This window comes from Aotus nancymaae, unplaced genomic scaffold (genome assembly GCF_030222135.1).
Source record: "Aotus nancymaae isolate 86718 unplaced genomic scaffold, 86718_ANA_hifiasm-v0.15.2.pri h1tg000006l, whole genome shotgun sequence".
Taxonomy (NCBI): domain Eukaryota; kingdom Metazoa; phylum Chordata; class Mammalia; order Primates; family Aotidae; genus Aotus; species Aotus nancymaae.
The window spans coordinates 85,062,533-85,090,025 of NW_026988417.1; the positions used below are offsets into that span (position 1 = coordinate 85,062,533).

The 27,493-nt window shown below is 35.3% G+C and overlaps 1 protein-coding gene across 2 annotated transcripts in view; it reads left to right on the forward strand.

Moving 5' to 3' along the window:
* Positions 1-14,746: 14,746 nt before the first annotated feature.
* The window catches only part of GRID2 (glutamate ionotropic receptor delta type subunit 2), a 1,513,083-nt gene continuing 1,500,336 nt past the window's right edge, over positions 14,747-27,493 (forward strand). The window contains exon 1 of one of the 2 annotated variants that reach the window (XM_012437707.2): positions 14,747-15,519. In XM_012437707.2, coding sequence (XP_012293130.1) covers positions 15,432-15,519 — 88 coding nt within the window. In that variant the 5' untranslated portion in view covers positions 14,747-15,431. The remainder of the gene's footprint in view (positions 15,520-27,493) is intronic. The other variant, XM_012437708.2, reaches the window with a different exon arrangement.

A 27,493-nucleotide genomic window follows, 5' to 3' on the forward strand; every position in this document is an offset into this window, starting at 1 on the left:
GAGCATTCCCTTTGAAATCTGGCACTAGACAAGGATGCCCTCTCTCACCACTCCTATTCAATATAATACTGGAAGTTCTAGCCAGAGCAATCAGGCAATAAAAAGAAATAAAGGGTATTCAATTAGGAAAGGAGGAAGTCAAATTGTCTCTATTTGCAGATGACATGATTGTATATTTAGAAGACCCCATCGTCTCAGCCCAAAATCTCCTGAAACTGATAGGCAACTTCAGCAAAGTCTCAGGATACAAAATCAATGTGCGGAAATAACAAGCATTCCTATACACCAATAACCAACTTAAAGAGAGCCAAATCAAGAACGAACTTCCATTCACAATTGCTACAAAGAGAATAAAATACCTAGAAATACAATTAGCAAAGGATGTAAAGGACCTCTTCAAGGAGAACTACAAACCACTGCTCAAGGAAATAAGAGAGGACACAAACAGATGGAAAAACATTCTATGCTCATGGTTGGGAAGAATAAGTATTGTGAAAATGGCCATACTGCCCAAAGTAATTTATAGATTCAATGCTATCCCCATCAAGCTACCTATGACCGTCTTCACAGAACTGGAAAAAACCACCTTAAACTTCATATGGAACCAAAAGAGAGCCTGCATAGCCAAAAAAATTCTAACGAAAAAGAACAAAGCTGGAGCCATCATGCTACCAGACTTCAAACTATACTACAAGGCTACAGGAATCAAAACAGCATGGTACAGTTATCAAAACAGAGATAGAGACCAACGAACAGAACAGAGACCTCAGAGGCAATGCCACCCATCTACAACCATTTGATCTTTGACAAACCTGACAAAAACATGCAATGTGGAAAGGAGTCCCTGTTTAATAAATGGTGTTGGGAAAACTGGCTAGCCATGTGCAGAAAGCAGAAACTGGACACCTTCCTGACATGTTACAGTAAAATTAACTCCAGATGGATGAAAGATTTGAACATAAGACCTAACACCATAAAAACCCTAGAAGAAAACCTAGGCAAAACCTTTCAGGACATAGGCATAGGCAAGGACTTCATGACTAAAACACCAAAAGCATTGGCAACAAAAGTCAAAATAGATAAATGGGATCTGATTATACTCCAGAGCTTCTGTGCAGCAAAAGAAACAATCATTAGAGTGAACCGAAAACCAACAGAATGGGAAAAAAATTTTTGCCGTCTACCCATCTGACAAAGGGCTAATATCCAGAATCTACAAAGAACTAAAACAGATTTACAAGAAAAAAACAAACCCATTCAAAAGTTGGCAATGGATATGAACAGACACTTTTCAAAAGAAAACATTTATGAGGCCAATAAACATATGAAAAAATGCTCATCATCACTTGTCATTAGAGAAATGAAAATCAAACTTCATTGAGATACAATCTCACACCAGTTAGAATGGCATCCTTTGTAGGGACATGGATGAACCTGGAAACCATCATTCTCAGCAAACTGACACAAGAACACAAAATCAAACATCGCATGTTCTCACTCATAGACGGGTGTTGAATAATGGGAACACATGGACACAGGGAGGGGAGCACTATACACTGGGGTCTGTTGGGGGGGAATGTGGGGACAGCGGGGGGTGGGGAGTTGGGGAGAGATAGCATGGGGAGAAATGCCACATATAGGTGAAGGGGAGGAAGGCAGAAAATCACACTGCCACGTATGCACCTATGCAACAATCTTGCATGTTTTTCACATGTACCCCAAAACCTAAAATGCAATAAAAAAAAAAAAAATTGGAAGGAACAGATGCTTGACAGGATGCAGAGAAACAGGAACACTTTCACACTGTTGGTGGGAGTGTAAATTAGTTCAACCATTGTGTATGTCAGTGTGGCAATTCCTCAAGGACCTAGAAATAGAAATTCCATTTCACCCAGCAATCCCATTACTGGGTATATATCCAAAGATTTATAAATCATTCTATTATAAAGGCACAAGCACACATATGTTCATTGCAGCACTGTTTATAATAGCAAAGAGCTGGAACCAACCCAAATGCCAATCAATGATAGATTGGACAAGGAAAATGTGGCACATATACACCATGGAATACTATGCAGCCATAAAAAATGATGAGTTCGTGTCCTTTATAGGGACACAGATGAATCTGGAAACCATCATTTTCAGCAAACTGACACAAGAACAGAAAAACAAACATTGCATGTTCTCACTCATAGGTGGGTGTTGAACCTTGAGAACACATGGACACAGGGAGGGGAGCATCCCGTACTGAGGTCTTTTGGGGGACTAGGGGAGGGACAGTGGGGGGTAGGGATAACAGGGGGAGATATAACAGGGGGAGAAATGCCAGGTATAGGTGATGGGATGGAGGCAGCAAACCACATTGCCATGTATGTACCTATGCAACCATCCTGCATGTTGTGCACATGTACCCCAGAACCTAAAGTGCAATACAATATATTAAAAAGAAAATTTAAGAAAAGAATAAATTAAAAATGAAATTAAAAAAATCTAAAAATAAATAAATAATCAATCCTTTATTTTCCTATAGTGGTATTTATCACTAGTAAACAAGTTTGTTCTGAAGTCAACTCTTTCTGGTATTAATATAGTCATTCTAGCTTTCTTTTGATTCATCTTTGCATGATTCACATTTTTTCCTCCTTTAAACGTATTCATATTTACATATTTAAAGTGTATTTCACATACACAGCATACAGTTGAGTCTCAATTTTTTTTTTTTTTAATGCATGGAGGCAGGCTCCTAGGTTGGGGGTGGGGGCATGTGATTCCTGAGGGCTGACAATGAAGAGGAAGGGAGGCAGGGTCTTGGGCTGAGGACGAGCTCCCCATGGAGGAAAGCACTCTCAGCTTTGGGGCCATCCTGGTGTCCAGTGGCTCAGGGAGGAGCCAGTCATTGACAAGTTCTGTGGAGGGCAGAGAAGGGGAGGAGAGCATGAAGCTATGAGTGATGGTGGGTTTGGGGTGCTTTCCCACCTTTTTTTTTTTTTATGAGAGAAAGAAAGAAAGAGAAAGAAAAAGGGGGAGAGAGAACAGGATTCTTGCTCTATTGCCCGGGCTGGAATGCAATCTAAAAATAGGTATTAAAAACCTCTTTTATGCCGATAATTGTGCTTAACAATGGAGACTGGAAGGAATAAGGGAAGAAAATAACAAACAAACAAACAGCCAACCAATATTTCATTTAAGTCTGTGAAATGTTATGCAAATGCTGAAGAGTGATTTACTTTCAATTTTCCAATTATGTGGTCAGTTTCAAAATAGATGTAACGTGATACTGAGAAAGGGTGGAGAATTCTCTAAATATTCGCTAAGTTTACTTATTCCAGGTCTAAGTTCAAATCATAGATGTCCCTATTAATTTTCTATGTCATTGATCCATCGAATATTAACAATGTGGTGTCAAAATCTCCCTCTACTATTGTGCGGGAGTCCACGTCTCTTTATAAGTCATTGAGAACTTGTCTAATGTATCTAGGTGCTCCTGTATTGGGTGTATATATATTTATAATCATTAACTCCTGTTGTTGCATTGATCCCTTTACCATTATGTAATGTCCTTCTTTGTTTCTTTTAGTCTTTGTTACTATTAAAATCTATTTTGTGAGAGACAAAAGTTACTACTCCTGTTCTTTTTTCTTTTTTTTTTTTTTTTTTTTTTGGCTCTCCATTCAATAGGTGAATCTTCCTCCATCCCTTTGTTTTGAGTCTTTGTATGTCATTGCTTGTGAAATAGATCTGGATACAGCGTACCGATGGATTTTGACTTTTTATTCAATTTACCTGTCTGTGTCTTTGATTGGGGCATTTAATCCATTTAAATTTAGAATTAATATTAATATTTGTGAGTTCAATATTGTCATTTAATGCTAGCTGGCTATTTTGCCCATTAGTTGATGTAAATTCTTCATTATAAAGATACTCTTTATATTTTGGTAAGTTTTTGGGATGACTGATACTGGCTGTTCCTTTCTGTTGGTAGTGCTTCTTTCAGAAGCTCTTGTAAAGCAGGCCTTGTGGTGATGAAATTGCTGAATGCTTACTTGTTCATGAAAAATTTTCTTTTTCCTTCACTTATAAAGCTTAGTTTGGCAGGATATGAGATTCTGGGTTGAAAATTCTTTTCTTTGAGGATATTGAATATTGACCCCCATTCTCTTCTAGTTTGTAGGGTTTCTGGTGAGAGGTCTGCTGTGAGTCTGATAGGCTTCCCTTTATGGGTAACATGACCTTTCTCTCTAGCTGCCCTTAGAATTTTCTCCTTTATTTCAACCCTAGTGAATAGAGCGATTATGTGTCTTGGAGTTGCTCTACTGGAGAAATATCTTTGTGGTGTTCTCTGGATTAGCTGGAGTTGAGTATCGTCCTGCCTTACTAGATTAGGAAAGTTTTCCTGAATAATATCCTGAAGAATATTTTCCAACTTGGATTCATTCTCTTCATGACATTCAGGTATACCCATCAATCGTAAATTAGGTCTTTTCACATAGTCCCATATTTCTTGGAGACTTTGCTCATTCCTTTTTACTCTTTCTTCTCTAATCTTGTCTTCTCATTTCATTTCATTAAGTTGGTCTTCGACCTCTGATATCCTTTCTTCTGCTTGATCAATTCGACTGTTAAAACCTGTGCATACTTCACAGAGTTCTCGTATTGTATTCTTCAGTTCCATTAATTCACTTATATTCCTCTCTAAATTGTCTATTCTCATTAGGATTTCGTCAAACCTTTTTTCAAGGTTCTTAGTTTCTTTACATTGGGCTAGAACATGTTCTTTTAGTTCACTAAAGTTCCTTATTATCCACTTTCTGAAGCCTAAATCTGTTAATGGAACGCACTTGTTCTCCATCAGGGCTTGTTCTCTTGTTGATGAGGAATTGTGATCACCTGTAGAAGGAGAGCCATTCTGATCTTGGGTATTCTCAGCCTTTTTATGCTGGTTTCTTCCCATCATTGTAAGTTCATCCACCTGTTGTCTTTGTAATTGCCTACTTTCAAATTAGGTCTCTGAGTGGACATCCAACTTGTTAATTCCCAGAGCCGAAATCTGAGCAACCCACTGCGCCAGCCAAAACAGCGGCATCAAGATCCCTGGTGCTTTTCTGCCTGGGAATCTCCAGTCTGGCTTTCCTCTTGAGTCCCTTCTTCAGTAAGGTAAATGGGCGACTCTGCCTTCCCAGAGATCCAAACATCGATCAGTCCCGTTTACTCTGCACCAAGAACCACCACGCAGGGCACCAGCAAAACCGTGACGCCGGCCACAAGAGTTGCCCTGGTGACCTGTGGGGCTCCTCTGCTGGGAATCTTCTGGTCCGTGGGTAACAAAAATTCCACTGAAAGTGTGGTGTCCTCTCGGTCTGTGCGTTTTCTCTGGGAGCTACAATCCCGAGCTGCTAGTGATCAGCCATCTTGGATCTCTCTCCTCAAATTTTTATCCAGTCTGACAACAGACATTTTATTGAAATGTTCAGCTCATTTATGTTTAATGTAATTATTGCTGGTATTAAATTAAATTTTTTTCCCTCCTTGCCACATCAGTTCATTTGTTATTTTTCTCTGTTTTCCTACATTTTTTGTTTAAATGCATATTTTTAGTCTTCTATTTTATCTCCATTTTGGATTATTCATGGTATATATATTTATTGGTTTACTCGTGGTTTATAATATGCACCTTAACCTATCACAGCATACCCTGGAATAATATTATAGTATTTTGTTTATAGTGTAATTACCTTATATAATGTGCTTTTTTTACATTATGTTTTCATTTTCTCTCTCATATTTTTTGTGCTATTTTTGTCATACATTTTACTTTGACAATGGCTATCAATCTTCAATGCCTTGCATTTTTTTTAAACTTTAAGCAATCAATGGTAAATTACAAAAAACAAAATATGTATCGTTTATATTCACTTTCTATTTTATTATTTCTGGTGCTTTTCATTTCTTTCTGTAAATCCAAATTTTCATTTGATATTATACAGCTTTTACAGAGAAATCCAGAGATGGATATTAAAAATATTTAATATTTTTTGTAGTGGCAGTTTTTTTGGACATACATTCTGTTAACTTTTGAGTTTCTGAAAGCCTTTATGTTATCTTCTTCTATTAAAGACTTTTTTTGCTTGGGTTTAATGTTATAATTGATGAGTTTATTTTTCCTTTTAGCTTATAGATGCTACTCCACTGCCTTCTGGTCTTGCATAGTTTTTTTAATTGGAAATATTCTCTAATTCTTATCTTTATGCCTGTAATGCAGTGTTTCATTTTTTTCTCTGGCTGCTCTGAAAATTGGTTCTTCACAGCTTTTTAAAAAAAATTCTCTTTGTGTTTTATTTTGGATATTTTTTATCAACTTACTTTAAATTTCACAAATTTTTTCCTCAGACATGACAAGCCCCTTAAAGTAATTCTTTGATTCGGATATCATGATTTGTTGTTGTTGTTGTTGTTGTTTTAAATTTCAGGGATATTTATTTGATTTGTTTTAACAGATTTCATTTTTTTGTTGAGAAAAAAATGTCTTTTCATCTATGTTCTTAACCTTTACCACTATATCCTTTAACATATTAAATCATAGTTTTTATAAACTCCCTGATAGTTTTAATATCTAATTGTGAACAATTAGTTCAACAAGGAGTTTGAAACTCTTTCTATTGATTGCTTTAGCTCTAGAAAATGGTTTTTGCGATTTTGTTTGTCTTATAATTTTTCAGTGAATGTTAAACATTGTAAATTGAAGAACAATAGAGACTGAAGTGAAGAGCATTTATAGCCAGAAATGTATAAAACTCTTCCTGTCTTAGGGTGGTAGTAATAATTGAGTTGTGTTTGGGCTTTGTTTTTGATATACTCACCCTCATTGTCAGCCAGTCTTCTAATTTTTTCAGTGTAGGCTGGCTGAACCATGTGATTGAGTGAGGATTGTGCTGTTGGAGACTTTTATCAGTTTTTCTGCTCCATCTTCAGCTTTCAGAATCCACTGCATGACTGTACCAAATAGTGGGTCTCTGTATCTACACTCTTTCCTCTCTGTGTAGACTGCAGTTGCTTTTTATTCAATCATAAACTCATTATGGAGGCAGGAAGCAAATTTTTGGTTCTTCAGGTGCAGGTTCAGTCTTAGACAACATCTAAGTGCCTGAGTATCAGGAATAGGGTTTTATTATTATTCTTGTCTCTCTCCTCCCCAAGAGGACTAGATTCAGATTTGTATCTCTGAAGGATCTTAAAAACAGTAGAGGTACGTTTTTTTTCCCTCTTTGCACCCAGCAAGAGTATATCTCTGCTTTATATCAACATAGTATCCTGATCCATAAAGGTTTTCATATCCCTTCTCCAAAGTAAGATAACTTTGATTCATTTCTTATTCCCTCAACAGTGATCTTTGCTTGATATCAGAAAGGAAGGTTCACTAACACTTCTCCAGAAGCTGATGAGTTTTGCTTTGATCTACAGAGCATTGGATTTTTGCCTGGACCCTGGGAATAAGAGTTTGTTTTTCCTCCCTAATCAGTTTAAAGCTTTTTTTCTACCTACAGAGAAGGGTGCAGGAAAGCCGACTATAGTTTGAGGCTATTCTAGCCCTATCATGCCTTTAGCATTTAGCTATCCTTCCTGGTCCTCAGTCTTTCCCATAAACTTCTGTAAAGATCCATAGACTAGCTTATAATTGAATGAAAATGTCCTGTGTTTATGTTCTCAGGCATTCTAATTTTTTTTTTTTTTTTTTTTTTTTTTTGTAGTTCACAGTAAGCTTTTAGGAATTCATTAAAATTTGGGTTGTTTTTTTCTCATCTCCTTCTATGGCAGCCCCTTCTGTGTCCTGCTAAAATGAAACAGTTTTAATGTCCTGTCTCATATTCAAGGTGCTTGCTACCCCTTGGTACTCAGTTTACTTTGTTGTCTCGTCACATCAGCTGTCTGATGGGTTTAAGAAAAGTTATGTTTGTATATATCATCCAGTATTTTCTCATTGTTAGAATCACAACAATGTTTTCCTAAAGTTTTATATCCTAACCATAAGCAGAAACCTAAAAAGCATTTTAAAATGAAAACATGTTTATTGCTTAGGGATATATGTTTCTTCCATCATAGATGTTCAAAACGGAGATTAGAAATTTCTATTACGGCACACACCAGAATTTCTCTCCAGATATGATACTCCAGCATACAGATTTGTGATGTGGCTAATACAAATAACCAAAAACAGAAGAGAAATCATCATCAACAACAACAACAAAAATAATAATTTTTACTTTTGGAATTTAGAAAATGCATTGCAACAGTGTAACAAAGAGTGCTCATTATGTACTTTAAATAGGGAAGTAGATGGCTAAACACATTGGGATATACTGGGTTAAATATAGGTTAATGATTTGTTTCCTAGGAGACTTCTCTAGACTTTTAATATATTAATTTACACTGTGGATCTATAGAAGAAAATATCTACTTAGCATTTTACAATATTATGTGACCACCAAGCCTCCTTTTAAAAATTTTTCTCATGACAAAATATTCCATAGATCTTAGTGCGGAAATGCTAGTTTAGATATTTTGTAACCACACTGGCATTTTAAAATGTATAAATATTGCCTTATTTTAACAATTTTAATTTTGTGGTATCTAATTCTTTACGTGTAAGCTCTCCTGATAAAATAAAAAACGTGAAAAAGCAGCAAAGTTTAGAAAAAGGATAGCAAACAAAATGTTGACAATGTAACTAATTTTATATTTAAAAACTTTAGGTGAATTTTGTAAGATCTACACTAAATTTAGTGTCCAACTACCCCCAACTCAGCATTCTCTTTAGTCACATAAACCATACTGCAAATAGGTCAAGTTAAATTTGGGCAGAGATTCATATTTTGGCTTCTATTGCTGAAATAATTTTTATTGACATATTCCAAAGAACCCTTTGAAAATATCTTCCATCTGTTCTAGACCAAATGGATAGCCTCTATTTGTGTTGTGAACTATGGGACTGACAAATAGGCAAAATAATCTTATAAAGAGAAAACTTGATAGCTCAGTTATCTGTTTATCTTGGAGTTAAGATGATTTTGTATTATGCTGCATGGGTAATATTCCACAATATTAAAAAATTTTTATTTTATCCTTTCATTCACTCATTAATTCATTCATTTATTCATAATCTGTTAAATATTTAAACTCATCACCAATTAGCAAAACCAATGAGGAATAAGGAATCTATTGTATTTAATTATATACAAATTATGTACCTACCCACTAAGAAATGCAATGATTATAAATTCTATGACTCCTTTAAAATCTTCAAAGTCTATCAATATATTATAAATATATTAAGTTTTTGTTTCTCTTTTTACATTTTCCTCATATGTGCTACTATAAAATACAATATGTTTTAGACCAAAATGTACAGTTTATCTGCAGCATACTCCATAAGTATATTCTCTACTGAGTCACTTATGTGGCTAGACAAATATTTTACAAAAAATTAATTTCATAAATAAAAGTTAATTATGGAAAGATAAAATTTGATTTTTTAGGATTTAAAATGCTTATATCACTATAGTTGACATAATACAATTATTTTTTGCTTTTGATATATTCAGACATTTGCCTCAACTGATATGTCTCATGAAAAAGATCAATGATATAATTGATAGAAAATTTCTTACCCATGGCAAAGTGTGATTTCTTATTTCAAGATATATAAAATATTTATTCTTTAAAAAAGCAAATAGCTATATTAACTAACTCATTTTTGAAACTTTAATATTTATACCAGAAATTTGAATCACAAAATAATGTCTCAGTGTTCTACTCATCCTATAACTCAGGAGTGAGTGGCATTTTATTAAAGATTGTTCTATTGGTCTTTAATTTCTAAGCAAGTGATCAAACTAGAGAGAATATGAATGAAACAGATACTTATTGAAGCCTTCTAACAGAAACCTATTATTCATTATGAAAGTTTAAAACTAGAAGAAATAAAACTTTAGAAATTCAAGTTGCCAAAAAAACCCCTTAAAATATAAAGTTTGCTTCATTATAGCTATTTGATTAGTATGAGTTAATAATATCCTTTTAAGCTGTAAAGAGTTGAGACATTCAAAAAGTAAGCTGATTAAATCTACATCAAGCATGGCTGCCATCTTGTGGGGACAGGATATAATGTATTGAGGGGCCAATCTCCTCAATAACGTGTCCCTTCTGGGTTGCAAGTCATCATTTGTTCTCCATCAACCAGTGTTTGATGCTTGTTAACATTTCTCTTGAAATGCCACATCAACATTTGTACAAAAAAGATAAGGCAACTAAAAGAATTATTAATGTACATGAATCCCTGTTTCTAAAAGTTCAGTATCATTGCTAATGTATAGACCGTAAGAAAACTTTAAAAGTAGAAGTTTTTCACTTGAACTAACCTTAATAATAGATAAGTTTGGTAAAGCACTTATATTTATTAATCATTCAAATTTCAAAATTTGGTTGGAAATTATGTATCATTGAGTTAGAAGATAATAAGATGTTGCCCTGAAAGGGGCTATAGATTTACAGCTTCATAGATTTACAGAAAGCCTTGTAAAGAAGAAAGTGATTATAAGTTTATTTTAGAAGGAAGGAAAGTTGGGGGCAAGGGAAGGGAAGGGAAAGAGACATGAGGGAAAGGAAGGAAAGGGAGGCAGGGAGAGAGAAGGGAGGGAGATATAAGCTATCACTGAGGATAAGATTTCCATTTGTATCACAGACAAAATAGTTTGACAGAGTGGTAAGTGGTAAGTCAGTATGAAGTTGACCTGAAAAAAATGAGGTCAAGATATGCCTAGCGTAAATATGTTATATAGGAATATGTAATTTAAGTATTTTTTTCAAAGCTTATTTAAAAGTTAAAAAAAAAAGTGCTTTCTAAGTTTAAGGCTTCCAACAAATATTAGTACAACTTATAGAACTTGATTTTCCCATTGTTGTCCGGAAAACCAAGACACTGAATGAAAAAGCCCCTGAAGCCTCAATGAGCTCTGAACTTCTTGATGTGCCAAGTACAAAAGTTGTTCTTTCAGTCCTTCAACCAAAAGGAATTTATATTTTTCAGATCTGCAAATAAATATCCCAATTACAATTTTACGGCCACTTACTACAACTACTTGTATCTATAGATGGTCAGTCTTTGCCCTTTTACAGTATCCTTTCATGCTCATATTAAGGTTGAAATGTACTTGGAATCTTTTGTGTGACTAGCCATATTTATAATATTAATAATATAATCATAAAGAATTAGAAATAATGATCAAAATTTATGTCCCATTTTGATTATATTCTTTTAAAAACCAACTTTTTAAGTTTCAAGTACGATGACTCGTAAATTTATAGATTTTTATACTAAAACAACTCATGAGTCATTAAAATATTATTTAAGTTTCTTAAAATTGACCAGTGTAAGTTGACTTACTGCTATTATAACAATAAGTAGCTGATTTTTAAAATTTAAGCATCGGTATTCTTAGCATTTTAACAGTGAAAATGAAAGAATTATATGTTCCAAGAATTTCTATTCTATTACCTTGCTTTCTTTCCATAATTGTACAAGATTGAAGGAGTCAGCATTTGTAGTTCCCTCACCAATGCAAATCAGTCTTTCTCCAAAGTCTGTTTTTCAAAAAAAAAAAAAAAAAAGATGTATTCATTTAAATCTTGAGGCAGTTCAGATTATCTATCATTTCTTCAAATAATTGATGTTCATATCACAACCAATGCCTGAATGAAGTAACAGTCTCCACCTTGGAAGAAAAAATCCACCAAACAAATTATTTGTTATAATGATTAACTGTTTAAAAGTTAACTGATTAAACAGTTGGTCATTTGTTATAAAACTTCAGTTAATGAGTGCTATTTTCCCGCCATATATGCCAGAATTTCACAAGGTTTGAATTTAAGCACAGTGGGCCAGATACGATCACCATTTCCATATAATAAGGCTTGAATTAGAGTTAGGCAATCTTAATGAAACCAACAGATAGCTGTCATTGAAACATTTAATATGCACAACCAGTGAATTCATATTTTTTCTTCTGGAATTTAATATCTAATTCACACATGATAAATATTTGTATCCAGCTAACTAAATATACATCATGACAGAAAATTTTGTAAAATAGTAGAAAATATAATTAATGTATGTTTATTAAGTAGGAATCATTGAATGTAGAAATTATTCCAATAGTAAAAAGACTGTTATTCTTGAAAAATCCAACAGTTAAGGTTAAAGTTAAATTTATACTAACTTTCTTGTGTAACTTTTGGAAAGCTAAAACTCGTGGTTCCACTATATCTTCTGATTGGCAGGAGTGGTCATTATACCTCAAAACCTTTTTGTGATGTGTCACCCAGACTCATTTAAATGTCTGAGTATTAGAACAGTGATTCTGAATGATGGCTACACAGCAGAGCCACTATAGAGGCTTTAGACTATATTACAGGCTGTGCCCCAAACTCCAGAGATCCTGATTAAATTAGCCTTAAGTGATCATTTTAAAAAGCTTCCCAGATTATTTGAAAGGGAATCTACATTTGAAAACTACTAAATTGGAAGATTTTGGAATAATGAAAATGCTTTGCTCATAGCACATTAAAACAAATTTCCAAGAGAGGAAACAGTATGAATATGACTATAAAATATTTGACTGTCTTCAGGACAGACATTCATTAAGTCAGGACTGGACTAGTTAATGCTGTGAAGTTCTTCCCAGTTCTCATATTCTAAGATATCATGGTGGTGTTCTTTTCATGTTAAATGGTTATATCATAATTTTTTGATAGAATACATTGTGGCTTATTAATTTTTAGAACATCACTGTAAATAACATTTGAAGCAAGCTATGGGGGAGTGCATCACTTCTTTCAATTCATTATCTGTATCAGCAAAGTATAATCTATGGAATTGCATCAGAACCCTTTATAAAGTAAAATGACATTAACACCAACATTAATATAATCAATATTGAGTCAATGTCTACTAATGGAAACAAGAGACAAAAGAATGATAAAAATTGACAGTGATTAATCAGTGAATGTGTCTTGGAAGCACTGGTTTGTTTCAGATTCAGAAGGAAGTGATGAAATTCAAGTCAACAAAGGGGTTCTCTGTAAAATGCTGTGTTGAATAAAATGTGAATAAGTTTTGGTGTTCACTCTCAAGGCACTTATAATCTAATTTAGAAGTCATCTTGTCCTGTCTAACTCTAATACAAGGTACAGTGTGTTATGGGAGCATAGAAGATAGATGGATTTATTCCATATTAAAGGAATGGACACCACTTCATGGGCAAAAGGAATTTGAACTAGCCCTTGAAATGGTGAAGGAGAGTGACTGGGAGGACAAATATGTGCTTTCCAAGCAGAAATATTGACATAAGTAAAAATATGGCAGCAAAGCATTTCCTGGAATGTTCAGGAAAATATGTACAAGATGAATGAATGAAAACAAGATGAAGTGAGAGTGTACAATTGTGTCTGGAAAAATAGTAACCCAATTCAGCAGGCTAGAGAGAAGGGCTCAAGTGAGGGAATTAGAAGAAAAGGTTTGCCAAACTTGGAGGCAAGGCTCTGAAAGGTTATGTGGAGTTTGACATCCACACATCCAACATTCCCAAAGAATACCAATTATAATTGAAACAATATTATGACATTAATACCTGACTTCAACTAGTCACTTGATTGTATTAACAAATCTCCAGTTTGCAATGAGGCTAGATTGATATAAGTCAATCATTATAAGAAAAGAAGTCACAATGATCAGGAATTTATCTTAAGGAGTAAGCTTGCAGAAAATCCTTTCTCTGGAGACTGGGAGGCTGTCATTCAGAACTTCCTCAGCTTTTTCTATGGGAGAGAGATTAACCAACTTCCTTATTTTGAATTTATCTGCATAGGTTATTAAGCTATTCAATGAAATATTTTGACCAAACGTTTCACTGAAACATTTTTGTTTTATTTAATTATTATTATTATTATTTTAAATTTCAAGATCTTCTCTATCCTGATAGAGAAGAATTTCTATCAATAGAAGGGATTTCAGGAACCTTTCTCTATCCCGATTGCCTAAAAAATACACTGGAGACAGAAAAACAAAATCATTGTATAAAAGGTAATTAGCACGTTCTCTCCTTTTTATAACTTTATAATTGAAATCTCATTAAAAGCTTTCTAGGTCTTTATCTCCCTAAGTGACCAGGTGTCCCTAATTTGTTTTCAACCAATGTGACTAATTCCAGGCAAAGACTAGAAAAAGTCTGATACCTGTTAGAGAATAGCAAGGTTAAATAAGTGGGGTGGCTTTTTTAGGTTGCATTTAACCTCGTAAAAGAAAAAAAAAAAAAAGCTTCAATGTCTTTTCTCTTACAGTCCTGCCTTTTCTCAGTCCCGGTTGAAGATTCCATGGGAAATGAGAGCACTATTTTGTTTCTCCCTTGTATTGCAGATAGGGGGAGGAGGTGGTTATTAGAGAGAAGCTCTTCCTCTCTCGGTTTCCCCCTCTCTCCGCCTGACAGCACCGCTCTCTCGCGGGCTCGCTCCTTCTCCTAGGTGATCCATTTCTAGGCAACGTGGGGCTGGTGCTGAAGCTGCCAGGCTCGCTCCTCGCTTCCTGCATCCCGCTAGGCGAACCGCTCCAAAAGCATCCTGCAGCCCGCGGCGGCTTCCCTCCTCTGGCCCGGCCCCGCTGCTCGCGCCCGGCGTAACTCCCCCGCCACCGCGCCCCAGCAAACCGGCTCCCCGGGCCCGCCACGCCGAGCCGAGCTCCGTTCCGCGCCTCACGCAGAAAGGGAATTTTTTCTGCATTACTATCTGCATTACCTTGAAGTTCACTTTTTCTACCCCTCTTGGAGAGGGCTTTTTCCCCCTCCCTGGTGGAATCTGGCTGCTCCGCTTGGAATCTCCTAATCTTTCCTTTCCACTTAGATTTTGGCAGCGAAGACGAGTGATTCTCTGCGGGCTGTTGGGGCGGGGGCGGGGGTCCTTTTTGGTCGGGGGGTTGCAGAGAAGGGGGCACATCCGGCGTGAGGGGAGTGTTGGAAGTTACGGCGGAGCTGGGACCGGAGACCCGCGGCCCCCTCGCAGCGATGGGGAAGATCTGAGCTCCAGCCTCTCCCCCTGCCCAAGAGCAGTCGAGGCTGGATATATTTTTCAAAAGCCAAACTGCAAACAACTCTGGCGATGCCAAAATTCCCCTCCAAGTGACACGGCTTGGCGAAGGAGGTTTCCTCAGGCTGGGCTCTTTCTGTCATTCCCTCTGCCTTTCTCGGCGACGATAAAAGGCTTTGCTCTGGCAATAGAAATTTAGAAAAGAAAAAGCTGCGCTAAACTCTACTGTGACCTCAAACTCTTTGGACTGTTTTAAAAAAAATTGGAAGAAAATCCATCCTCCAAGAGAATCGGCATAGGAGGAGATGGAAGTTTTCCCCTTGCTCTTGGTTTTGTTCGTCTGGTGGTCTCGAACCTGGGACTCGGCAAATGCGGATTCGATCATTCACATCGGTAAGAAAGGGTTGGTGCAGCTCGTGGTTACTTTTACCGTTTCCGTTCGCGAAGGTTTCCCCTTTGCTTTCCCCCTCTCCGCCCTCTGTGTGTCTTGTTGGAGGTGGCTTCAGTTCATTGCCCCTTCTCGCTACCCTTCCCTCACACTTGCTCAGTTTTTTGGAAGGATGTGGATGCTCGAACCTCGACTTGGGCTGTTGTTTCGCGGTGAATCGTGGAATGTGTCTGGATGCGTGGGGGTCTCGAGTTGACCTGAGTGTGCGTGTGTGTGTGTGTGTGTGCTGGGAAGTGCAGAGGGATTCTAAGTGTGTGAGGAAAGGGAGTTTAATTGACTCTTATCTTCCATATTTTTTCCCGGATGTACATTTGCTCCATTTGAACAATTATCTTTGGGGGAGCAGAGATGTCACCTGTGAGATGAAAAGAACTGGGCTGGGTTGGGGGGGTGGGTAGGGGGAGCTCCCTTCGGATCGAACAGGTGGTTTTGCAACGTGAGCCAGCTGAGTTCGCCGCAGCGTAGTGAGATGGTGACGGGGGTGCCGGATGTGCCCCCAACCTCCCTTTCCTCTCACGTCCTCTTGGCTTTACGGTCCTCGCGTGGAGTCTCTGAGACGATGGCGGGAGGGGCTAGCGGCAGCGTCGCCAAGGACTGGGAGTCGCGTGCCTCGCCTCCTCGGACACGCTCTCCGGGCCTGGCGCGGCGGCGAAACTGGCCCCGGGCGCTTGGGAAAGGCGGGGAAGCGAAAGCGCGCAGACCGCTCCTGAGGGCTGCCTCGCAGATATCCGCCTTGCTTAGCGTCGCCTCGCCGTCTACTCCGAGTAGCAGCGCAAGGCAGACAGCGAAGGCAGCGGGACTACAGCGGGCCCGGCTCTGAGAAAGACTGCCGAGCCGGCTCCGAGATGCTCGTGGCCCCACCTATTGGCAATCAGACGGGCCGGGACTGGCCGCGGCGGACTGGCGGGCGGGCGGGGGGCTGCGCGTCATTATCATGCACAGCGCTCTCAGCTTCAGGCTTCAACTCTTCTCACTTGCTAATCCGTGAGAGCTGAGCGGAGACAGGCTCTTGCAGCCTTTTCTGCGTTAATGCGACGATTTCTTTTTAGGAAATTCGCCAGGAAGGTTTCTTTGCTGGGCTGCAGAGAGGTCCCTTTGGGGGTATTTTTCTGGGCACAGGACTTTTATCTGTACGCATGGCTTGGTGTTCTGCACATTGAGGCGACAGATGGGTCACAGCTTCTCCCCTTTCTGTACCCCGGCTTCACCACCGCGCAACACACACATATACACACATGTATTCATGGTAGGGGAACCTGCTGCAGGTGGCAGTTGTGCCCGCCCAAGCGAGGAATTTCTGCCTGACGTGCGCGCCCACAGTGGCCAGTCCCTCAGCTCCAGGGGACTTCCTCTCTTGGTCTCAGAGGCCGTCTTTGTAAACATGTCTGCCATTCTCTATCATTTATATCAGTAGAACTGTCTGTCTCTGTGCAAGGGGTAATGAGGTCAGGATACAGAAAACGTAGCACTTGTGCATTAAGTAAATCAAGCACTAATAGCTTGCCTGCTGGATCCCGTTTTGCCTGGGGGCTACCAATGCCTGCAGATTCAGAACTTTTCAGCGAGAAATTATGGTCTCATTGAGTGGTTCAGCAATGTTCTGATAGAGTTCAGAAATGAACTATGCTCCTTTTAAAGAAATAGCATACATTTATGTCCAGTTGTAAATGATTGGAGCAGGAATGCACATATACAATCATAATACTTTTATATTCATTTTATGATTAGGGATTTCTGATGTAGGCTCCTCATCTCTCAGAAGGAAAAGCTTGTGGAAAAAGGCTTATTTTATTGCATATTCTGTGGTCTGCACGATAAATACATTATTTACAAATACCTACAGCTTCTGCTATCCCTTACTGGATAAATACTATTTTGCAATGCAGTCTGGACATGTGTTTCAAAATAGAACAAAACTGTTTTTTTTTTTTTTTTTTTTTTTTTGCATACTGTTTTTGTCAGAGTGACTTGGCTTACTTATTTATAACCACCATTTTTAAAAAGTGAGTACAAATTACAGATTTCTTTAGAAGATTGGTTGTATATATTAACTGTGTACAGCAGATACAGTTACTTTTGACACAATTAATTTGACTTGAATGCAATTAGTACATTTGATGAGAGAATTAGCTGCTTTATAGGCTATCTAATATTGTCATGGAGCTAGAAAACTTTATCTTTTGTAATATATTGAAAAACATTAACTCCTAAATTAAAAAAAATAATGATCATGGGTAGTATGTGTGTAATTCAGTGCCTCCATCCCCACTCTCAGCAAAAGTATAATAAATTCAAAACCGAATGTCCATATTAAAATTGTAAAGCACCAGTTGACATAAATTGGATTAGTTTACTTACTTGGTTGAATAGGAAAAAAGTTAATTTTCTCTAGGAAGTGTTTGCTTTCATTTAAATATTTAATGTAAGAAATATGCTTATGGGGAAATGTATTAGTTCAGGACTAAAGGAATGAAAGTGATGAAACTGGAGGGAAAGGGAGTATTTCACCTCCAGAGATAGAAGGAGATATCCAGAAATGAAAGGTTTTCCGAACCTCATGTGATGTGTTCAAGCAGAAAGGAGCTGCAATATGTAGTTCAGTCAAAGTGGAAAGATAAAAAAATAAGAGGTTTTTAATGTATTGGATTATTTTGATATTGAAGCAAATTGTATATATATGAAAATTATCTCCTTTCTCTCTTTTCATTTTTTACCTCATGTGGGTAGTTTAGTAAGGTCAATTACATATTTTAAACTCTAATATGTTTTGTTAGACATATTGATCCACTACAGTGATGGGACATAATGGTTAAACCATAATGATTGAAATGAAAATGTATTTATTTCAGTCAAAAATGCGCAACTTTATAATTATTTCAAGTATCAAATCATATTTTTAAAATGTTTAATTATTACATACATTTCTTTAAAACATATCCACACACATATACACAAACATATAGTATTTAAAAATGAATCACTCGGATTGTGATCTTCTTTGCCCCAATAAAAGAAAGGTCTTTTGACATATAAAAACTATGCAATTTTGAATTATGCTTCTACTTTGAGCCTATGCATTGATTGAGTAATTTCATCAGACCCACATTACTTGATTGCTTAGAAGTTTCCTAATGATCTGCATGCTGTAGGAAGAACCAAAAAGTCGTGAGTGGAATGGCAATGATACTGTGTTTTATGAGGCTATTCAGAAGTCGCTCTGATTTATGTAGATAGAAAGCTCCAAAGTCTTTGAGATTAGCCACGCTGACTGCTATTTTCTTCATACATCAGTCGTCCCACACTGTTTACTCCCTAAACACAACAGGCGTTTAGAGCACTGCTTTAATTAAGCAGGGATTAGGTGGCATTTCCAGTCAACTGCACAGTTTGTGTTTTGCTTCATATCAACTATGGAGGATCTCATGTTTTAACAGTTTAATATATGCTCCTTTCTTTATCTGGTTCCTGTGCTCACAGAACTGATTGTAAATTAGCTATCCTCAGTTATATATCTCCACAAGGGAACACTCAAATAGTGTACTTATTCACATATTACACAAATCAGTAGCATATTTTTGTTGAGATCATAGTAAAATAATTATGTCTACATGGAGAAGGAAAGATACATTTATTCTTGTTTTTCTTGTAAACAAATAATACTTTATCCTCTGAAATCATAATCAACTGTGATATTGTATTTGAGAAACCTAAGTCAATCCATAGAATACTTTCATTATGAGAATGTTCAAATTAAAGTATAAAATCAGGTAAATAAAATGTATCAACACATTAAAAACAATAATAGATTGTAAATGTAAAATACCAGTTATTCTTACTTCTGTAGTAAAGATTATTTTGTCAATTACAGAATGTAAAAATATTCCCAGAAGATGTGCTGTTCTACCAATTTTTTTTTCAGTTGGCTTCATCATTTGCATTGGTTAATGATAACCCCCAGGACTCCTCAAGGACTTTTTGCATTGTGTAAGATATCGCAATACTATTTTATCCTTCTTCTTCTCATAGTTGTTGTTTGTTCTTGGAGTTCTTGGTATCCGTGTAAACTTCTAGAAAGTACTAAGAGATTTGGCTTTACTATTATTATTCTCTGTATCATTAATACAGTTATTTGAAGCGCAATTTGAATGTGTATTAAGTTAGACAATGTTGTTATTAATGAAAGATATCAACTTTGACATGACTAATAAGCTATTACACTAAGGACCTTTACTTTCTGCTCCAGGTGAAATGTACATCCACTAAATATGTTATAAGTTTTAAGCCAAATATGAATAAAAATCAAGGTGATTAACTTTTGATTTATTCAAAAATAAAAACTAGTTGAAATTATTAGGATAAATGGAAGATACATTTTATTCTATTCTGATAGCTCAGGCTAATTTTATCATATGATAATTTTACGCTGAAGGGCCATTGCAATTTTAAAATCACATGTTTTAATCTAGAAGGTTTTTTTCTTCACTTATGTTGCTTTATTTTTAAAAAGTAAGATATTCACATTTCTACTGAATTATCATGATGTTTTAGATTGTAGGCAGCATATTGGTAAGTAGCAATACATAGAAAGTATTACTACAGTATAATGTTTATTATAAAATACATTTATGGCCTATAAAGATATCTTTGCCATTAGGTGTCACTGCATTCTGAGCTGTTACTGTTATTTTTAAAAATTTTTTGTAATACTACTTAAAAACCATATGAAATATTTTTTTAATTCTCAGAAAAAAATGTCATTTGTGATGCTGTAAGAGATAGATAGTTTTTATTTTCAAGCTAGGAAAATAAAATATTATCCCTGTCTCTTATTCTTGTAAGAATTTAATGTTAGGACCTATCAACACACCTGATACCCTCTAAACAAATTAGATTTCTAGACCTAGTAATGCAATTTTTTTCTCAGATTTAAAATACAAGAGAAATATCTTCTTAAACTACTACTTATTCTCTATGAATAAAATCTAAGACATTAGGAAGGATGCAAGTATGCTTAATACTGCTGGAGTAAACAGACATTAGTGAATAAAATAGTCTGTTAAGCAGTTTGTAACTGTGGTAGCTATGCTTACATGTGCGATACTTGAGGTTTCAAACTGATTGTTGTTTGTGAGATAAAACATATGAAAATAGAGTTGTGAAAAAAAATACATGGATACAAATATATCTAAAAATAATGTCAACCATTGAGTTTTATGAATGACCATATATGTTTTCAGATAATTTTTCCTGGTTAATTGTATGTGTTGTATGTATGCACAGTTCCACCTCCATCACCACTATCACTACAACTTCCACAATCATAGGGTTTGTGTGGCCATGTAAAATTCATGACTATTCTCACATAGTAATTTCTTTGTTTTGTAAAAAGGCACAATCTTCCTTCTAGCATATTTCATCATAAGAATAATGGAGAATGAAATTTAGGGCAACTTTTAATCTGATAATTTAGTTTTAACATTAGCAAACTCACATTATTAGAGAAAGCAACACTAGGTTAAATGAATGAATGAAAAGGTTGTCTTATGTTACATTTTTCCCTATGCTAAAATTCATTAATTATTAGTTGGAATAATGTATTATTAAAAACTCAGAGTAAAATTAAATGATTAGACATATGTCTAAAAGGTAAGAAAACTACTAAAGCAGTTCTGGAATTTATTATTAGAATATCTGTGGATTCACATAATTTAAATTGGTGAATTTTAGCAAATAATGTGGACCCACATTTCAGAGAATTTGACAAACATATGGGAAATGTTAAAATATAATTAAAAAGTATTCTGGATTATAATTTAGAAGGTTTTGGACTAAATCTCAATTTATAAATAGCTAATTGAATATATTGGAAAGTTATTTAATTCATTAGTTTTCATTTTTATCAACCTAAAACAACCCTAAAACAAGATTTAGACTAATGTTCATTTAATCTCTAAAATTACATGAACCAAATGAAGAACAATTGTTCTATTTAAGGAGTAACATAAAGGAATTGGGAGAAGAGATACAGTCAAGTGTGGTTCACATAGTTATACTTAATAGCTGCCTCACAGTGAACTTCAAAAAAGAAAATACAAGGGGAAATAAGAAACATAAAATCTTAATCATTCAAATTAAGGACTCTTCAAATTGAAGATTTTTTTGTTGCAAATAAGAATTATATATGATATATTTCTTCATCAGATATTCTAGATAACTAGTATCAGATTGAGAGAGCTGGATTTGTTTTTTGTTTTTGATTTTGTTTTTGTTTTGTCTATTATTAGTACCAAGTTTTTACCCACAGGGTTACTCCTATAGAACACCACAAAATTCATGTTTACTAACACGGATTGGAGGGATGAATAGTCTTATGTATCAGTGAGGACTGTGTATGTACACTTGCCTTTAGAATTTGCAAACTGAAAGTGCATCAGGAATATTAACATATGCTTGATATCACTAAAAACAAAAAGTAGAGTATAAGTAAAACAACCAATTCAAAGTTCTTCACTATGCTGGTCTCCTGCTTCAGACTTTTATGCTTTTATCCTGCTGTTGTTCACTAAGTAGTCATCAATATGAAGCTGAGGCTGGGTTGATCCACTGAAAGCCTCTTGAGTAGTTAGAGAGAAGCCAAGTGAACAGAAGCTAGGCACCAAAGTTCTACTTATGGTGTTACATATTCTTAAATAACTCTGTAGTCAAATTCCTCATTAACAAATTTTTTAATGAAAAACATTAAGTGATAAATTATATTACAATAGCAATTCACATATATTTTTCTTCAAACTAAAATAATTAAAAGTACTAGTTAAACAAAAATCTTATTTTATTGCTCAGAGTACCTGATTTTTCCTAAGTAAGCTTAAATAAGGTATTTGCTTCATTAACGAAGTCATTATAATTCTAGAAGTTAGTATTCCTGAAACTGTATGGTAATATAAGCATTACTACTAACATGCAGTATATGTGCTAATTGAGAGAATATCTGAATCTACTCTGTATAAAGCATTGTTTTTAATCTCTAAAATGTTGAACAAACAAGCTATGTTTTTGTATTTAAGAAACTTACATTCTTAAGAAAAAGGCAACCAGATAAGAAAATATATAATATAATGTCAAGTATTGATAAATCCTATGAAATAAAATGAGGGAATGAAGGGTGACAAAGTGTGCTTTCATCGGAACAGAGACTTGATTCAAAGAAAGGATGTGAATCATGTGGATAGCTGATGAAGAATAATTCAGTCAGAGGATATAGCAAGAATAATGGCCATGAGATAAGACACTAAGAAAATCCGCTTAGTTTACTTAAGAAATAACTTCAAAGCCAACTGGAGTACAGTTGAGTGAGAAAAGCAGGAAGTGGAAGTTAGAGGTCTGAAAAGGCACTGGGGAAGATTCTGTAGGTCCTTATAGGTCATGGTAAGGTATTTAAATCTTCTAGATATATTTGGGTTGAGATAAAATGTGTGATATGAAAGGTTTGTATTTTAGAAAGATAGGCTTTGCTTAAGTGCACTGGATAGAGTAGAAGTACAAATTGATAGTAGCTAATTGGATCAAGGTGGTAGTTTAGCTAAATGCACAGTTGTCAGATTGTGGACATAATTTGAAGATAGGAAAAACAGGATTTTCTGATAGATTAGTCAGGTGGGAGAGATCCAGAGAAAGTAAGACGCTTCCAAGGTATTTTACCCAAATAAATGGGGGAAATGTGTTACTACTAACTAATATTGGGAATATGGGGACATGAGCAAATTTTGGGTACACATCAAAATGTGCATTTATTAAATTTTGTATTTCTATTAGACAACAAACTTGAGAGTTTACATTGGAAGTTTATTATTTGAGCCTGAAATTTAGAGGTGAATTTGGGATTTGAGCTGTACATTTGGGGAATATATCATTGTAAATATAGACTGCTGTGAGAACGGCCACAATCAAAGAATCAAAAAACAGTAGATTTTGGCATGGATGTGGAGATCAGGAAACATTTCTTCACTGCTGGTGGGAATGTAAACTAGTACAGCTGCTACGTAAAACAATGTGGAGTTTCCTTAAAGAATTAAAAGTAGAACTACCATTTGATCCAGCAATCCTACTGCTGGGTATCTATCCTGAGAAAAATAAGTCAATATTTGAAAAAGATGCCTGCATATGCATGTCTATAGCAGCACAATTCACAATAGCAAAATCATGGAACCAACTCAAATGCCCATCAATCACCAAGTGGATACTCTGATTTATATATATATATATATATATATATATATATATATATATATATAGATGAGATTAGAGACTATTATTCTAAATGAAGTAACTCAGGAATGGAAAACCAAATATCATATGTTCTCACTGATATGTGGGAGCTAAGCTATGAGGACTCAAAGATATAAGAATGATACGATGGGCTTTGGGGACTTGCAGGGAAGGGTGGGAGGGGGCAAGAGATAAAAGACAACAAATACGGTGCAGTGTATCTTGCTCGGGTGATGGGTTCACCAGGTTCTCACAAATCTCCACTAAAGAATGTACTCGTAACCAAAATACCAGCTGTGCCTTAATAACTTATGAAAAAATAAAATTAAAAAAAGAAAATAATAATAATAAATAAATAAAAATAAAGGAACGGAGGGGAAGGCATGCAGAGAGAGAAGAGTTCCAAGACTATGTCATTTAGCATTTCAAAAGTTTGAGTACAAGGAGAGCAGGGGGATGCAGGAAAAGAGAGATATCAGTGGCCTCTGAGATAGGAGGAAACCAGGAATACATGGTATTCTGGAAGCCATGTGAAAAAGGTATTTCTGGAAGGAGAAGGGAGAAACCCTGTTAGACTATATGTATGAAAATTGAGATTTGATTGCTGGACTTAAAAATGTTGAGGACAAAGATGACTTTAAAGAAAGTGCTTTTAGTGGGCTACAAGTGACAAAATACCGATTGTACAGAACCCGAAGATTTAATGGAATATAAGGAATTCTATGAGTTTTGTCATAAGAAAGTGGTAAGGAAGGGAATATTAGGTAAATATTTCCTTTTACAGCTGGACATTGGTATATATATATATATATATATATATATGATAATTTTTTGAATATTCAGTCATAAGAGAATTATCAGTAAAATAATTTAAAATTGATACCCCTTTTTCTTTCAACTTATATAATTCATGAGTTTGGATAGAAAATGTTCAGATAGCAAGGGAACCTGTTTTTTTTTTTTTTAATTTGAATCAAGTGATACCAGGCCAAACACACTGACGTTAACCTGAGAGAGAAGTTTAGAGTTTAGATGTCCTCTCTGAAACATAATCTATTAATTGTTCTGCATTTAGCTTCATTTAGTTTCCCAGATTGCCGTTCGAATTTAATAGAAATTTTTTATCTGAAGTTGAGTAGATTACATTTTACATACTATTGATATAACATTACAAGTGTCATAAATATTTAGTCATTTAGTAATGTATTAATTCCAGAAACACACAATATTTTTATTCTGTTAGTAGTATTAAAATAGCATAAAATTCCTTTGTTATAATAGACAAATTTAAATCGATTATAAGTTTCCTCTGAGCAAATTCTGTTATGAATTTGATTTGCTTAAAATATCACTTTGGAAACACTTTTTACAAATTTTTAATGTGTTTGGGCACAATAAAGATATATGGGTTAAGGATCCCTATTCCAAAAATCTAGAATCCAAATGCTCCAACATTGGACACTTTTCAGCCCCTGACATGATGCTACGAATGGAAAATTCCACACCTGACTTCATGTGATAGATGCACAAAATTATAAAAAATGTTATATGAAATTAACTTACCTTCTGGCTATGTGTATAAGGTATATATGAAGCATAAATGAATTTAATTTTTACATTAATCCCATCCCCAAGATAGCTCATTATTTATATGCAACTATTCCAAAATCTGAAAAAATTCTGAAATCCGAAACATTTCAAGTCCCAAGCATTTCAGATAAAGGATATTCAACCTGTAGTAATTACATGGCAAAGTTTATCATTGCAGCATAGAAATTAAATAGATAAATTAATGTGGCATATCATATGATTTCTGTGACACATTTAAATATTTCCTTTTATGGATCTTTTACTTATTTGCACTATACCATGGGTGATAAATTTTCAGTCATAGATGGACATGAGGAAAGGGAATGTTCTAAATATACTAACCTCAGAATTCAGCCTTTTGAATATGAATCTTAGTTCTTTGATTAGTATTAATATACCCATAAGTTGTATATATTGATTTTGCAGCTAAAATAATAAAATCAGTACTAAAATAAGCATGCTATTAGCAGGTGAATTAAATTTCCTTTGTGTTTTTTGTTGTTGTAAGTGTTATGTCTTCTGTAAAAACATTTTGTCTTGTGGGCACAATGTGATATGGATGTCACATGGCTGTTTCTGCTTTGTTACATCTGTTAATTGATATGTAAATATGGAATATTTGAATGATGAGAGGATAGGAGTCTTATGGTTTGAGAATAACAATGATTGCCCCCAAAAAAAGCAAATTGTGTTCTGGCTGGGGTGTAGGAACTTAATTAATGAAATATAGAACATCAAAAGATATTTTCTATTTACTGGTTCATAGCTTCTTGGGGTGGTGAAATATCATTTGAAGGAAATACTATGCAAACTTAAATTCAAACTTAAGTTGGAATGAACACCTAAAACTGGTGATGTGTTTATTGTACATAATTTCAACATCATTAAAATGTTATGCCATGGATTGGCTTAGTATCTTAAAAGCCAATGACCAGGTAATTGCTTAGTAGCTGTGGCGAGACAAAAAGAACCATTCCTAGTCATGCATGGTGGCTCATGCCTATAATCCCAGCACTTTGTGAGGCCAAAGTAGGTGGATCACCTGAGGTCAGGAGTCCAAGACCAGCCTGACCAACATAGTGAAACCCCGTCTTTACTAAAAATACAAAAATTAGCTTGGCGTAGTGGTGTGCTCCTGTAATCCTAGCTACTCGGGTGATTAAGGCAGGAAAATTGCTTGAACCCAGGAGGTGGAGGTTACAGTGAGGTGAGATCTTGCCTTTGCCCTCCAGCCTGGGCAACAAGAGCAAAACTCCATCACACACAAAAAAAGAGAACCAGTTCTGTTGTTCTATTGCATAAAGTTTAAAGTGAATTAAAATCTAGGACTGAATTCTCTTTCTGATACTCTCCACAATCTAACAAAAAATAAAATTGTGTTAGTGGTGTAGTGACAGTTGCTATCTTGCTACTCAGAATCCAGATCTTCTTTGCTGCTTCTATATATGGAAATAACAGGAAACCATTTAATTTTCTTTTTAGATATACCAACAACTCTTAGTGTAGCCCAAAGGAAGCATGACCTATATAAGAACCATTATACATTTCTTCTTAAATTATTTTTCCATTTTTAACACCTTATTAGTGTAGGTAATGCTTCATGAACTTAAGAGGGACTGCTTTTGTGTTCTCTGGTAGTGTAGTCATGATGAGTTTTGGACATTTTCTATAGTTCATTAATTTCAAGATGAGAAATGAGTCAAAGAATCTCATATTCCATTTGCAGAACATAGTGATTTAGGGTTACATGAAACCTAACATGTGACACCAGATTTTTTTTAGACCTATTATGTAGTTATTGGAATACAGAACATTGGAACAAGATACTTTTCTTATTCTTAGAACTTTTAGGAGTATCTTCCTTCTAGAAAAGATTTTTTTCAGACCTATTATGTGGTTATTGGAATACAGAACATTGAACATGACACTTTTCTTATCCTTAGAACTTTCAGGAGTATCTAACTTCTGAGAAAAATATTATAACATTAGGAAGCTGAAGGTGGAACAATTTGGAACTCCCAGCAGAATGTCCGTGGTTTCCTGTGGCACTGGAGATTGTGATAA